General features: G+C 40.7%; 2 protein-coding genes across 28 annotated transcripts in view; one reads left to right on the top strand and one right to left on the bottom strand.

The window, feature by feature from the left end:
* FGGY (FGGY carbohydrate kinase domain containing) overlaps positions 1 to 16001 on the bottom strand; it is a 291340-nt gene that overhangs the window by 20101 nt on the left and 255238 nt on the right. For 21 of the 26 annotated variants that reach the window (XR_002441321.1, XR_002441322.1, XM_021405281.1 and 18 more), the window contains 3 exons: positions 14445 to 14519; positions 10731 to 10851; positions 7675 to 7769 (listed from right to left, as the gene is read on the bottom strand). Coding sequence is in view for 23 of the 26 variants with exons in the window: in XM_021405281.1 (XP_021260956.1) it covers positions 7675 to 7769; positions 10731 to 10851; positions 14445 to 14519 (291 nt within the window). In the remaining 3 variants the exon portion in view is untranslated. Of the gene's footprint in view, positions 1 to 3693; positions 4297 to 7674; positions 7770 to 10730; positions 10852 to 14314; positions 14520 to 16001 lie in introns of those variants that run through there. The other 5 variants (XM_021405286.1, XM_021405284.1, XM_021405287.1 and 2 more) reach the window with 5 other exon arrangements.
* Positions 1 to 16001, top strand: part of LOC110402815 (E3 ubiquitin-protein ligase RNF170-like) — a 60579-nt gene that overhangs the window by 41335 nt on the left and 3243 nt on the right. Inside the window, exons 5-6 of one of the 2 annotated variants that reach the window (XM_021405322.1) lie at positions 4012 to 4102; positions 4203 to 4264. The exons of the other annotated variant lie outside the window; for it this stretch is intronic. Coding sequence (XP_021260997.1) covers positions 4012 to 4083 — 72 coding nt within the window. The 3' untranslated portion in view covers positions 4084 to 4102; positions 4203 to 4264. Of the gene's footprint in view, positions 1 to 4011; positions 4103 to 4202; positions 4265 to 16001 lie in introns of those variants that run through there. 2 annotated transcript variants of the gene reach the window in all.

Below are 16001 nucleotides of genomic sequence, written 5' to 3'. Positions count from 1 at the left end.
ACTACCCCAGTCAGCATATTTTTTCCTGTCTGACAGGTCTTGGTAAGAAGAGCACTACTGGTCTAGTAAGAGTCTCAATTTCTGCAGATTAACAAAACACTAACTCCTATTCTTTGCCAACATCAGCTGATGTGAGTTTATTAAAAGCTAACAGGCATGACAATCTAAGTGCTGAGCCCACAGAACAGATTTTATTTATATACATATGGTTGCTTCTAATATGCTCATCAGGCATGTGCATGCAAGATATAAAAGTCAGGTGAAGTCAGTGGAATTATGCCAATGCACAACCCTGGATGAATCTTCAGTATAAACACAGAAGATTAAATACATTTTGTGGGTCATTCGAACACCTTGGAGGTCTTTACTGTCTTTTCAGTCCATCCTCATAAATTTAGGAAATAACTAACAAAACCTTTATCACCATTCTCAGACAGAATTAATAAACAGGCAAGGTGCACTGATTTCCCAACACAGTGCCTGTCAGCAGTAGCCAAACAGAAGGCCACGCTTCATGTCATTTCATTAGGCTGGTATTCCATTACCTACTTTTAGAAAAATAATACGGTCACATCTTTAACTATTGGATTTCTGAGATTGTCGTCTCCAACTTCAGTGCTTCTGTGCCAGATACTCAGCTACTGTAAATGGCTGCAGTTCTCTTACAGTCAACGCATTACTCTGACCTACTGCAGCTGCCTTCCCCCATCATTAAAAGTTAGCAAGAAATTGCAAATCTGAACATTTGTGTAGTGCATGACATTTACACTGGGGCAGGCTAAGTCTGCACAAAAGACAGCACCAAATAGAAGACACTGCCTTTGTATCCTATTACCTCTAGTATCCACAACTCATTTCTGAATGGGTAATAACCAATTGCAAGAGCCATAATAGCCTTTATCATTTCAAGATGTGCCATCCACAGGCGAACTGTGCATCAGATTCCTGTTTGGGCTCTGATCCAGCAAAGTACTTCAGCAGATGGGCAGTCCTGCTTGTCTTCAACTGAACTTCTGGCCTACTCGAAAGTTAAATGATGTACCTACGTGCTTGACTGGATCAGGGCACCGGAGTAAACTGGTGTCACTCCTCTGAAATCCCGGAGTAATGCTGATTTACATTAACTGAGAATATTGCATTATGATTATGGGCTACAATCATCTGTCATTTGAGTAGCTATATGACCTGCTATAACAAACTTTGACATTTTCTTAGACAAGTTTTTACCTGTAATAATTTCAAGTGATATAAAACGGCTACAAATCATCTAAGGTGACAATTAACCAAACACTACTGTACAGCACGTACTGATCTGATAATTCATCAAACGTATGACAACATATAGCACTAGACAGAGCACTCCACCAAGAACATTTAACAGCCACAGAATTATTTCTCCGAACTCCGGTACAAAAAGCAGCCAGCAGGATGATATCAAATGAGGGCAGCTCCGCTTCTCCTAAAAGGACCTTGGGGACTCCAAGGAGATTTGTGTATCTGCACTTCAACAGCACAGCAATGTGGAAATGTTAAAGTTAGCAAAGCAAACAGTCCTCAAATGAGAAGGGCAACAGATGTCAACCAGTATCACATGTCCGTAAACAGCAACAAGACAGAGGGTACTTCTCTTAGTGCTTTTGTGAAAGCATCGTGCTCTCGGCTCCAGCCGCATCTCAGCTGTTTGTCCCTAAGTGGTGGTGCTTGTATGTGCAATTTAACGCCCACCAAGAGTGGACGTCCAGCCATGCATAAATACTGCTCACTGAAGTCAGCTGAAGGAAAGTAGAAATGTTTTCATATATTTATTGCGGCTTTTGAAAAGTGAAGAAAAAAATCACACTGAATACTCTCAAACCAATTGAAATCTCATTGTGTGCTTGGCAGAGACAGACAAGCATTTATATTTCTCAGCTTTAATACAGAAGGATCATCCTTAGGGCAAAAGAGTAGCTCTGATTCATCCGCTTCTTACCCTTACTGCTAAGACTTCTGACACAAAGGCCAAAATATGCTAACTAAAAAGGCACTCTTTGTACCATAAACACTACACCACAAGGAACTGGACAGTGGCCATCAAATCACTGCCTTTTAATTTTTCCCTCTCATCTATATTTCTCTAAAGATTTCTGGTAAGAAGGCAGCTGACTCTATACAAAAGCCAGAGGCATTGCCAGTATCTTGGTGGTTTCATGCATGCTGTATTGAATCTAACCTTTTCTATGCAAGCACAAAAAAAAAAAAAGCCCAAACCATTTCAATTAGGCAAAGATGTATTTCAGTGTCAAAACGCCACGGCAAGAGGTAAAGGAATGGAGTTCTACAGCTGAATCGCTGCTCTGAATCCAAGCCTGGCTGCAAATATTGAACACAATGACCACAGTCACTGAACATCTTAGCTGTTTATGTGGACAACAGCTTGGTTCTCGGCAAGCTGCTCTGTCTGCATCACAAACTGTCCATGACATTACTTCATAGCTTTGCTGACAGTCAGAAGTGAGAACACACAAAATGAATGGACTGTGAAGATTCAGCTCTTTTCACCACCAGAATCTGCCTCTAATAATAGCCATATCAGCTATGCACAGAAATCCTGAGTAATTTTTTTTATGGAGCACATGTCCTTTCAATAGAGACTGATGACGAACATATCCAGGAAAGAATTTAAAAGAATCACTGACATAAAGAGGCCATACCCAGCCAACATACTGCAAAGAAAAGCAAAAGCCAATGCCCAGCCTTGCCCAAGAGTGGCCTCCACTGAACCACGGGCTCAAAGCACAGATGCACAAACTTGGAGTTTCTAAAGAAAAGGAAGGCACGCTCACAGCACCTTAACACGCTCCTTGCACACAGCATGGTACCTACAAACAACCACCTCCTTCCTCTGACGTTCAAAAATACCCAGATTAAGAGAATAGGAGAAAAAAATCCCAATGTAACATGATGGCCCTTAGTAAAAGGTGCATTAATTGGGTAAGGCAAGCCAACGAAATGATTAATTTGCTGCTCTCCTTCATTATTATGTTTACACAAGTTGATTATAGCACTTAATTACTAATTTACCCTGCTCAAAAACAAGAGTGCTTTACATTTTTAATGAGATGAGGGAAGGCAATATTACCTAACTCAACAGGGAGAAGTCATTTTATTTCCTCTTTTGATTTCCCAAGTTATTACCATTTCTAAGGAAAAAAGCTCTCCTCTCCCTGATCTTTCACTTGGTTCTTCCTTTTGAAAATATGGAAATCAACTAGAACACTTGTATTAATTTCCATCCATGACCTGACGGGTAATGCTTTGGAAGAGCAATAGAGGATCAGATCATCAACCAAAGCATGTCCACTGACATAAGTGGAGCTACATGAAATTACAGAGACAGCCTGATCCAGAAATGAAAATAGCCCCATCTTGCTAGTTCTGTCAGCAAAAAGCTCAGCAGGTCCAATTACTACTTATGTGTCTTCTTAAGAAATGCTGTCAATTCACTGTTGCCAGTTGGTCCATTACCAAAGCTGTAGAGTAACTGCATTGCACTAAAAAAAACCAACTTCTAGCTCAATGTTTTACACCAAAAACGACTGGAGAAAGTTACCAGTGAAATGTATTATAGCAAACCATGTGAAGTTCTTCTCTTCCATACTGGCCAGTAAGAATGACCCACATTAGATACCAACTCCAAAATAAATTTGGCAGTTTAGTTTCATACCAGTAATTTTATTAATTGCTCTAATATGCAATTAAGGAATAGTCAGTGGAGTGCAGAATTTTATAGGGCAATAATCCTGTTCCCTGGTGTACAGCTTTGTCCCAAGGAGTCAGTTATCCAAAAAATAAAAATAAAAAGAGCTGGATGATTGCCAAATCAAACAGCACCTTCTTCCCATTTTCAATTACATACAAGTGAAGCAGATTAATGAGGATATAGTGGAAACTTTGACATTTATTTATTGAACATTTTTACTGAGAAGGAATTGCTGGCTTGCTAAACCGGAAACTATATTTTTACTACAGAAACAATCACATAGAAAAAAACCAGGATCCTGCTGCTCCACATGGAAGGAATGGCAAGAACCACTAAATTGACCCATCGAAACCAGAAACAGTAAGGTTATTTCATTTAATGCAGCACGTGTTTCAAAAATCCCCCAAACTACAATATAGTATATATTTCAAAAATCCTTATGTCATACGACTTTACACAGCACTATCTTCAGCGGCGACGCTGACCCGGGCAGGCTGCGCTCCAGTTCACAGGAACAATAATCCAGGTATTACAAAGCCTCTGAAAGGGAAAAGCTGTAGCAGGGGAAAATAAAAAGATAAACCAAATTGCACAAAGAAATTCAGAAGATTCTCTCCTTTTCCCGGAGATTCTGGAGACTAAATAACTAAACGATAAAATGCGAAATATAACTCTCGCCACACCGCGCGTGTTTTTTTTCTTTTTGGATAGACCAATTGTTCTAATTCTCTTTTACCACAGAGGAGAAAAATGCAGAGAGAGTAAATGAAGAGGAAAACAGAGAAGTCAACATTCTTTGAAGGAACGACATATGGTGACCAGGCATGGGAGACGGAGGTTATAAATCTTTCCTTGATAGAATTACCTAAAGATGAAATTGCAGCTTCAAGGGGATTGAGCTCCTAAAACCACACACATCCAGCAAATTAACCTCCATGGCTACAAATTTTACAGTAACTTTCATTTCCAACATTTTTTTTCTTCCTGCAAAGGCTCAGCATACTGAGAATTCTGTTACAAATACAGATGTGGTGAACAAAAAGCAGGAAAATCTTTTCTATCCAAATCACTCAAGAAGATAAAAGAAATAAGGATTAAGGAAGTACCGTAAATAGTACTGCAAATAGCCACTGCTGTATTACAGAAAAGGGAAGGAGGCGGGAGGTGCACTGAGGTTTGTTTCCTTCTGAGAAGAAACTCACTTAGGGCAAAACGCATTTGTGTTCCAGCCATTGTGACCAGTTGCCCCAGAAAGGGAAGTGTGAGCATCCACTTGCTTCACAAACACGCTGACTGGGCTCATCATGCAGCAACTGCAGGTAAATCACTTCCTGTCCCTGGAGCAATAATTGCCCAAAGTTTCTCTGCAGCAATTTCCCCATTTCCAAATCCCAGTGGTGGAACGCAACAGGACTAAGGATCAAGACAGCACAGGACTATGGGAGTAACAGCTACCAACACAACCACCTACTTTGCCCCTAAGGAAACAATGGGCAATGCCAATCCATTTCCCAACCATTAATCTAGAAGTCTAACACTAATTACAGTATACGGTTACCATATATTTCTTACTTTACACCGTTTCTCCTTACCACGGACCTTCTCTGTGTACCAAATTTTCCAAGCAAACAGCAGATTGCCAGAGCAGTGGTGGTGTCCCTTGGTGTTCCATGCCCCAAAACGCCCACAGCACCAGAATGCACGAGCAGGGCAGCTCTAACACCTGATGTACATTACAGTCTCAAAGCTGCAGCTTCAGTGTGCAGACACAACCCGAGATCAGCCCTGCTCAGCAGGCTCACCAGCCCTGAACCATCACTCCCAGCAGCACCACCACTAACGCTTGGCACCGGTGTGCTTCACCTGTCTGCTCAGCAGTCAGCAGACCTTGTTAAATCCAGACTAAGATTACCAGAAGTGATTTTGAGGGATCTTGGTTTTGGGTGCTATTTCCAAGCTTTCCTGAAGATGCCTGGATTGCTGAGAATAGAGAACAGCAAAGCCAGGAAAACCAGATTGCTTTTAAGCATTTTGATTTTGACATGTCCAAAAATCATTCTGAGAAATGTGACCAAAATCACTGGGACAAAGACAGTAAAAATTCCCCTTCAAACAAACATAATCATAAAGAAAGAGGCTATTGCTAAAAAAAACTCACAGGGTTGTTTTTTTTTTTTTTTTTTTGTTTTGTTTTCTCCTTTACTGTTAGACTGAGCAAACAAACAGTTTTGAAAAACTCAATAACTAAATAGAAAATATCCATCAGAGGACAGATAATAACTTCTGCTATTTGCAAAAACTGCAGTGAAACTGAATATTTGCAGCAGCACCTCTATGATAGGTTTGCTTTGCAAGAAGTGTTAGAAAAATACATTTAAGAGAAGGTTATTGAACTGTGGTGTTAGACAAACCCTCCCTAAAAAGATACTTGTACAGTTTATACAGTTCCTGATCCCAAGTACCTGAAACCTTTGGAAAATATTTCAATGTAATCGAAAACGTTTGCAGCACAATACAACTGATATTGCCATTGGAGTCACCTCTTTAACAGCACTCTTCTGAACAGATGCTAAGCCAAAACGCTGAGAGTGGCTTCTTCCCACCGCAGGCTTCATGTCTCAGATGGGGCCTCACCTGGCTCCCTGCGATCCCCACTGACAGTGGGATGGAAAGAAACATGCTACAAATGTCCTGTGAGATGAATAACAGTTATTTCCAAACTGCTTTCCTCTTTTCTGTTCCTGGGGGATCCCAAGGAAGCGCCTGGGGCTGCCCTGTAACTCCGTGAAACAAAAGGCATCGCCCTGCTGGCCAGCAAGAGCCTTACAATCAGACCTGATGTGAATGGAGAAATCAGATTCCTCACGTGGTGGAAAGGCACTGGAATGAATTGTGTGTATTTTTTCTTTCTTTCTTTATATGCTGGTATTGCTTTCTTTGATTCAAGAAAAGATGTGAAGGGACCATATTTTTATGAAGACAGACTTAGTTTAAAGGGTTTTGAGATGTTCACTGATTGCACAACGGTGCAAGATATCTTAAACTAGGAGAGAAACACTGCGGTAGTTGAAGGCAGATAACAGAAAGGTAGGAATTAAATATGAACTCCTATCACCAATAGCTGCTACTGAAATTACATTTATCAAAACAATCAAGATTTCCTTATAAGCACAGGAATTTCTAAGTAGAAATGCACATTGTACAATAGATTTGTTCCAAGGGGATTAATTTTAATGGAAGAATTCTTCTGAAAGGAAGCTGTTCTTTCTGCTAGGAAAGGAAGTGCCTTATGCTAGCAGAACTGGCAGGTGGGAAAACAGCCACGATTTTGAGCATCCAGAAGCTTCCTCAGATTTCTGTGTCTTACTATCACTTATATAAATGCACCTAAGTCATGCTTTGGCCGATCCACTGAACATAAAAGCATTACTGCCACTTCTATAACCATTAAAGGATTGAAATAACACAAATAAGCATGAAGTTCCATTCTCATTATTAACTCTGAATTCACTGTGAGCCAGACAAGAGGTGTAGGTGTGTTTTTTGTTCTTTTTAGCTCTGTAAGTGCTATGGTATTTCCAAGGTTTAAAATTCTTCAGTGCAAAGCGGGACCCATAGCTGAGATGAAGGTGGGGCCTTCTTGCAGGAGCAGGGCCTTGCCAAATGCCCTTTTCTGTCTGTAAGATTACACAGCCCAGCCTTCACAGAGAACAGCTTATACTGCATGTCACCACAGTCAAATATTGGTGAATCTTCTATACACATAAGTAACAGAGTTAAAAAAAGGAGGGTGGAGAGAAAGCGATGCTGGCTGCTGCCTGGCTGTGCAAACTTTTCCACTTGAATCAAAGTCTGCGCATAATGCCAAATTTCCAAATGTAAAATATAGTTTAAAAAGCAATAATTGAAAATAAAGATCAGCTACTGCATACCTGTATAGATGCAAAATCCCCAGAAGCACAAGCTCCAAGAATAGCAGCGCCCACCAGAACAGACTCCACTTCTTTGGACAGGACAACAGGTTTGCCTATGCAGGAAAAAGTCACGCATCTGTTAGGAAGAATAAAGCAGTACAGCAGTAGCTGCACAATGAATAATTAAAGTTAAAAAAGAAAAAGAAAGAAGGAATGAAAAAGGCCTTGAAAACCATGCTCACAGCTCCACTCGTACAGTATGATCCACTGCAGATGAATGTCAACTTCTGCCGTGTGGTTCCAGGAGCCATGAGAAATGCAGAATGTAAATAAAACAATTTCAACAAGATATTAATGCAGAACTCGGAGCAAATGAAGAGCAGTGGTTATTCATCTCAAAGCACTTGGCTGTAACCTGTTACCCACACCCTCCACACCCTCCAAACCAACCTGAAAACTGAAAGTTAACCTTGAGGGGAAATGGGGTGCTACCTTTTTGTTTCTTTCACAATGAACAGCAAAAAAAAAAAAAAAAAAAAGGTTACTTGTGTTTGTTTTTAAATATATGGCCAACAAAGCTGGTCTGTTTTTGCTGGAAGACAGAAAAATACAAGTAGTGACCTTTCACAATCTGTGAACGAAATAATAAGAGAAATCTTGTTTTCAAATATATTGTACAATTTGGAAGACAAGATTAAAATCCTAGAAAAATAAAATAGAAACTTTGCATATTTTGCAGTAGATTTTAAAAAACAGTTTCATTACCCATGGGTGCCATCATACTTTCCCTCAGTTCACACAAAGTTATCCGAGACCTGTACTGTTAGTGTAAAAACAGAAGGAAAAAGAGTAATAAACTAATAAAATCTGCCTGCTTCCTTAATTCCTGGAGATGCCTACACTGTGTGAGTGTAAAGACTCCTTGCTTTCAATGCTCATCCCCACTAAAGCAAAGAATTTAATATTCCTACAGGATTTGGCACGTGTGTAAATTTCCATTACTGAGATAATTTCATTGGATGCATGATGATGCAAACACGGAGGTGGGAGGAGGACTTCCTTCTCCAAATAGCCTCAGTGATACGACTCCCCCAGAGTGCTGCTCCTGAGAGCCAACTGCAGGATCAGAAGGAGATGAAATGGGAGGGAGATCTAAAGAGAGCTCTGAGCAACTCCTACAGAGGAAAAGATGAATTCATGCTTCTGAAATGGGAAATAAAATGATTAAGATAAAAACCAGCAGTCAGTGCAAAGCAACTTCACCTTGCATCCCAGGCATCTGCTAACATGCCGATTTTGCACCGTTCCGTCAGTTTAAAGCTGCTTACAATCATTTTCCAGTGCCACAGCACTCTTTGCCATTTCTTCCTATAATTAGCACAGGCAGTGTCATGCAGAAAGAAAACGGATTCAGCGCAGGCTTGTTGTTGGACTGCTGGAACAGCTACTAGCAGGGAGCTAGGGCAACCACAGCACCACTTACGTTCCTCTGAATTACGACCAAATACATCCACCTTAAAAACAAGAGGGAAGGACCAAACTCCTGAGCATTCCTCCTGCTAAGATGGACCACAGCTCGGGACTTGGGTTGGCTTGGGTGAGACGCAGACAGCCGAACACTAACGCTTACAGCCACGCGGCTGCTCGCCAGGCGCTGAAGCAGAAAGCAATTTTCAGCACGCTCTAAAATTTACTGCACATTTCCTGCACCATCAGAATGAATGCAGAATTCTTACCGAGCAAACAAAAAGATCAAGATACTTTTTAAGTGGCCTGTAAAGTTATCTGTTGGATGTCTGCACGGCTGAGTCATGGGCATTTGCAGCTAACAGTAATATATTCAGATTTTTTTCTTTTCGTGAAAGAATGGGGGATTGATCCTGGAATGTTAGTTATTTTATCTGATAGGCTCAAATGAGTTCAACACAACCGAGAGCATTTCAGTTAGATGAACTCTGACATCCCTTGTCAGTCACAGATTTTACAAATGGGGAGAACTCCAGACTGCAAAAGGGCCCTTTTGTACTGAATTGTACTTGGCCATTAGTTACAAAGAACTCCTGATTACATTTTAATCGGAATACCTTTTCCCAGATCCTTTGTTTTACACGTCAGGAATCGGCCTCCCAAACACTGCATGCTGAAATTCACCTAAAACGTTTGAGCCGTGTATGCAGAGAGATGCACCTCTCAACATTCTTCACAAACAGAAAGCGTCACTTTGATCACAACATATTCAGTGAATTGTAAGGTCAATAGGCATTATGATTTTGCTTCTCCTTCTCTGTTTTCATCCCAGATATGTACATAAAAGAATACTTTCATCTTCCCTACCGCGTCGAGGTTATGAAGTGTGGTTTGATGTTAGGGCAAGTCAGATCTCTCAACCACATATCCCAAATCTGAGCATTACTGTGTTCATGACAGCTCAAACAGTCTTCATTTGACATAAGCCCTGAATTTTGAATGGAATTGTTTCATACAGTGGATAACATGTCCAGCATGAGCAGAAATTCAAGTAGGATGGATCTGATAGAGATTTCAGTGGAAATAAAGCACATCTTATGTAGTAACACACTCATCAAATGTACTGCGCGTTATCCTCATCAAATTAACTTCTCGTAATCTGATTAAATGGAAGAATTGTTATATCACATCTAGAATAATTGTTATAAATCTGATAGTGAGGAACATCACAGACACGCAGCTTACACCTACAGGTTTTAAAATTCCACACAGAGTTTTTATATTAATTCTACTGCACTTTCTTAGAAAGCCTGTCAGGCTAAGACCCACAAACTGGAAATCAAGCTGGAAGATCCTCCAAAAGTTCATTTTCTAACAATACAAATTACGGAGCTTCGTTAGCACCTCGTCTCTGTCTTATTCAAATGTCTTGACATTTCAGGAAATCCAGTCTTGCAGGAAGTTACATTTCATTCCAATATTTTTGGCCAACCAACAAAATTCAGTTCTATATAAAGAAAGTATTTATTTTTCCAAAGACAAGGCACTTGGCCACCTACAATAATATAGCAGCTGACACTCCTTTCCCCAAACCTCCTCTGACTTACCAGTAATGTCAGCGTGCATCTGCACAAAGAGAGGGTTCTTGCTCAGCCCACCACAAAGGAACAGGGTGTTGACATGATGGCCTGCAGCCGCCATAGCTTCCAAAATATGTCTTGTTCCTAACTTCATAGAGGGAAAAATAAAAGAAAAAAAACCGAAAACACAACGGATGAGCACAAGAGAGAAGCCACAGGAACAGAAGAACAATGTGCTATAGAGCATGACAGAAATGTGCAGGCACTACCTGTCCCTAGCCGTAACCTGAGGGCTGGGAATAGACCTACAGGGGACGGACTCGGCTTAGCTTTAAAGAGTAAATGGTATTGTGGCTAAGGACAAGAAAAATCAAACAGATGGCACAAAGAATTGGGAAGTACAAAGGCACAGTATATTGCAGTAAGCATCCTCGGGCTGGCTGAAAACGGGAAGAGGTAACTTCCACTCTGCGGTGTCAGGGAAAAGGGGCCTGCAGGGAAGCACCCACAAGGGTAAAGACTGCAATTACTAGAAGACAGAAACGGGCACCAGACAAACTGCCAGCAGTGATAAGCAGCTCTTTGTGACCATGAGCAGCACGGTACAGAAAACATCTCCAGGCCCAGAACTAACCCCTACATAGCAAAAACATTCCCACCAAAACTCCTATTTTCTTTGCACAAAAGCATCTGAATATCACTCTCAGTATAGAGATTTCTGAAGCTAAACGGCAAAACAGAACAAAACAAAACAAAAAAAGGGAGCAAATAATAAACCTGTACTTTCTGTCTTTTCAGCAAAAAGGAAAACCTGAGGAATTTTCTATTGGCTTAACTATTTCTCTTGGCCTTTGCCCTGCACAAAATAAAATGTTCCATTTCATGCCTGGATTAATTGAAACATGTCTCAAACGTAGGTATGTTTTTAAATGTTTCATTTAAAAGTCTTCATTCTGAGAAACTCAGAACAGTTCAGTGTTCTGTCCTGTAAATGATGAAAGCAAACAGGCTGCCACTTAAAAAAAACCTTCCCTCTTTGTGCTACCCTTGCTTGCCATTAAAGCCAACCCTCTCCGTTTTCTCTTACAAGAGCACTTCCAGTTTCTCTGACCAACTGTCCCCCCAAATTCCCAGCTCATTATAATAGCCTGGAAGTTAATTTTGAAGTAGAAACTTGACAAAGTACCAAATCCAAGTCAAAACTCTAACCCAAGCTGATCGTTCGTATGTAAATCCCCCACCAAACACTGTCTGGTCAAGTTCTGACAAACCGTTATTTAAGTTTTCTTTACGCTATGCTGCGAGTTCACTAAGAGGTCTGCCGCCCGCAATAAAGCCCTCTGCAAATAAACACCACTAAAACTGAAACTAGCAGAGTTTCTGCAGATTGAGCCATTTACTGTGAGTGACTGGCACAACCTTGGACATGTCTTCAAATGTATTATTGAGTATTAAGGTAAGCGGATACGAGGAATTTCAGCAGCCGCAACACAGCTGACTAAATCCATCACTTCCTTATTGACACAGAGCTAATTTTCAAATCACACAGCCACGATTTTAATTATGGAAATAAAAAACTACTCGAGAAAGTCTGTCTCCTCCGAACGGGCCTGATGGCCACGACCAGATCTCTGACGTGTTCTCACAGCCCCAGCGGTTGCGTTGCATTTTGCGATGAATAGTTACAAGGATATTCTCTTTCACTACTTCTGAAATTCAAATTTATGACCAACTTCTCTCACAGCGTACACATGCCAAAGACCCTGAGAAAGGACACGCTGTGAAAATTATTTTGTGTTTACCTGCCTGGAAAATTGTATTCACAGAGCAATTTAAATTAAAGCCAGACTTATTTCACTGTGGGTGGGGGGGGAACTAATTTAATCCTGGATTGGAGAAAATGCAAATCGAGGGGCTTCAAATGCAAATTTTATATGAAAAGAAAAAAAGCGTCTCCTGCTGAAAAGAAAACTAGAGATTAACATTCTGTGGGCAGGCCTACACTTTGTACAAGACTTTTACTTAGGTTTAAAGCTGTCTTGCTTCAGTGGTTAATGGCACGGGACTGGGGCTGCACTGAGCAAGAACTTCACCAAAACAGAGCTCAACTGGGAGCGGCAGAGCATGGGAGGAAAACTGAATTTCCCAGGTATCGCATCAGCAGCTGGTAAATACATCGCACCAAACCCAAGTCCGCTTCTGTCTGCTCTCTAGCTACTGTTTCAATAGCATTTACCAAAAAATTAATTTCTGTTAACTTACAATGAAAAGTATTGTATGACCTTTTTATATTAAATCTCACGATCGAGGCAATTAACTATCACAACGATCTGCAAATGCTGAATTTAGACTTGAACGCGGTATTTGTGTCTTACAATAAAACGTGAGTTGCATTGTACAATGAGATAATAGGTGACTTTCCCAGGATTTCCAGCTGAGAAGGTTTCCACCTCATTAGCACAGCACAATACCTGAGCACCTGTTCGATACTGGGAAGTTTTCAGTTTCTTTCAGGGTAGTATCAGTAGCTGGCATTGATTAAACTCTCCTACACATTCTTATTTAAATTGTGGGATTAGACTGAAGCATCAGGTAGAACCGAGCTACATTCATCTTAAAAAAGATCAAAACTGACAACAATCCATTCCAGATCCAAGTTATTTGCTGAAGATGGAGGGTTAACACATGAGATGTACAGCTCACAGCAAATTTACAGCAGCCGCCCACCCTCCATCCCAGATGGCTGACCCAGCCTAGCAAAGTTGCTGTTTAACCAGCAGAGGAGTTTGGAAGTTTTCCAGCCCAATAGGGTTTTGTCAGGAAAACTCCCCAATTCATCAAACTGTTAATGTTTTGCAAGTTCAACAAGTTTTGGTTTTTTTTTTTTTTAATTATAAAGAGGATGTCAAAGGAATGTCAGTTGCAGTCACTGAATGCCTGGGGATAGCACGCCCCATTGCAAATACCCTGCTCCACTGTTTCAAAACAACTCCTTTGACCCAGGTTCTCGTGTCAAAATAGAACTTCTCGTGAACTGGAAATCCTGGGTCCTGGAAAGTCTCTCATCTGAGAAAATGAGGGCAGAAACAGAAGTATTCCTATAAAATATCCCATCCATGCACGTTAGCAAACTTCTGTGACATTTTCATAAAGGTGGTCTCTGCTTTTACAGAAACATGGACTCGGGTTGGAACTGTCGTATATAAGACAACGGCTTGCCTTGCAATGAGGAAACCATGGGAGGAATGAGCTCTGGTTCATTCAACGTGTAGAGTTACAGGCCCACTCTGACTTCAGCAGTGCGGTTCTGACTCACCCAACAGGCAACGAGGGGAAATCCATGCATTTAGGAACGATCTGAGGCTGAGGCAACTTAGGGGAGAGCAAGTTCCTTCCTACAAGGAAGTCAGAGCTGTTCTTCCTCCACTCTCTCAGCTTCCCTCTAGACAGCCCATGATGCCAACAGTGCCCCTTGTAGCATCAGCCTCATTCTCACATATGCACCAGAGGGAAAGGCTTTGAACTGTCATAAGAGGAAAACTTTCTAGGGAACATATTCTTCACACAAACTCCTACAGCAGGGAATAGTCAGCAACGTGGGTAAACAATACCTTGCTCCTTTAAGAAGTCCGCTAAGTGAATTCATCTATTACTAGCAATCAGTTTAGCAGAGGGGAATGATCAGTCTGCCACAGAACACAAGACAATTCATTTGTTCTTCATGCACTTAAAATGGCTTACAGCAATTGCTTGAATCGTGGCCAAGTAGATAAGGGCAAGTTCATCCAGACCCCGAGACAGTGTCAGTCCGACAACCTGTGCAAAGATCAAAAGAAAACACACAAATCCAGCCAAGGTAAAACTCTATGGTTTCTTGTTGTAACAAGTCTAAGTGATAATTCTCAGCCTGCCTTATTTTTTGTGAGCTACACATATAATGTTATGTCAAACATGTTATTCCTGATCTAGGGAAGAACCACATGAATTGTTCTTGCCCTTGCAAAGAAATAAAGAACAAACAGCATATAGTGTAGGATTAGAGACAGATTAACTCCGACAGTTTTATGTTATGACTCAGACACTGCTTGTGAATGTATTTAATGTAATAATATGAAAATGCTATTACATAAAAACAAGTTTTTAAAAGCACTTCTCACTTCCAAGTACCAGAACACTGAATGACAATTAATAATTAAAGACTATACCTTCATCTTCTTTACTCTGAAATAAATAAATATTGCACTGTAGTTACTCAGGGTAAATATCAACATAGGCCAGACATGAGCACACAGCAGGGAAAATGCATTGCTATTACCATTATTTGCATACGGCTCGCATACCAAGGGAAACTATGAATCTGCTGCAGCATATAATTCTTTCATAAAATAATAGGTATTAGTGGAACTCCACAAATATGTAACCTATTTTTTGACGTTTCCTCTGTTTGTGGTTTAAAATGTGTGGTGGTGCTTACAACTCCCTCTCCTACCTGAGCCGCAGGCACAGCAGATTTTGGTGCTGGTGAGTAGCTTGAGATATTCATTACAAGGACACGATACCATTTTGAAGTAAATTCTTGTGTTACTCATCAGGTACTTGGATATCATCAAGTGATACCCTTCAAATAGCTTTCCAGCCCTTCACAATTACATCTGACCTGTTGCCCATCCAATCTACAACCGTGAAGTTCAATGAAGAGAAATAATCATCCCAGTCTTTAAAGATGGGCTGAAAAGTTCCCCAGCAGAGCATCTCTGGTGAGCTTCCAAAAGCTGCTTTCTGGTTCCAGAGTGCAGAACACAGTACTTCATGCTCTGTGAGTTCCAAAAGTAGCATTTTTAAAACTAGACGGCAGCATCAGACCCGGTTTAGCTTTGAACAAAGATACATGAAGCACCACGGCTGCATGTTTCCATCCATGAGAACATCTATGGCCATTTTTAACAATAAGCAGACGAGCCTTTCGTTTTCTGTTGAAATTTAGACCCAACAATTCTAACATAGTTCATTTACCAAACATTTATCTGCTTAAACAATCTCTTCAGCAAATGTTTCATTCCTTTCTGAGATAGGCACACTCTAATTTGTGCTGAGATGCAATATTAGGGAGACAGGTGAGCTAACAACAACCGTGAGCACCGCTAATAGAGTTCTGAAGTGTGAGTACTAAGAAGGATACTAGGAGATGCACACTCCTTATTTTTAGGAAATAAATGTGGCTGTAGTGATATCTGAACTGTAATGATCTCTGATTTTCTACTGAAACTTTAGCACACTTCAAAATGCAGCAAGAAACCC

Source organism: Numida meleagris, chromosome 7, assembly GCF_002078875.1.
Source record: "Numida meleagris isolate 19003 breed g44 Domestic line chromosome 7, NumMel1.0, whole genome shotgun sequence".
Taxonomy (NCBI): domain Eukaryota; kingdom Metazoa; phylum Chordata; class Aves; order Galliformes; family Numididae; genus Numida; species Numida meleagris.
The sequence above is the reverse complement of the archived record's forward strand: the minus strand, read 5'-3'. Positions and strand labels throughout refer to the sequence as shown.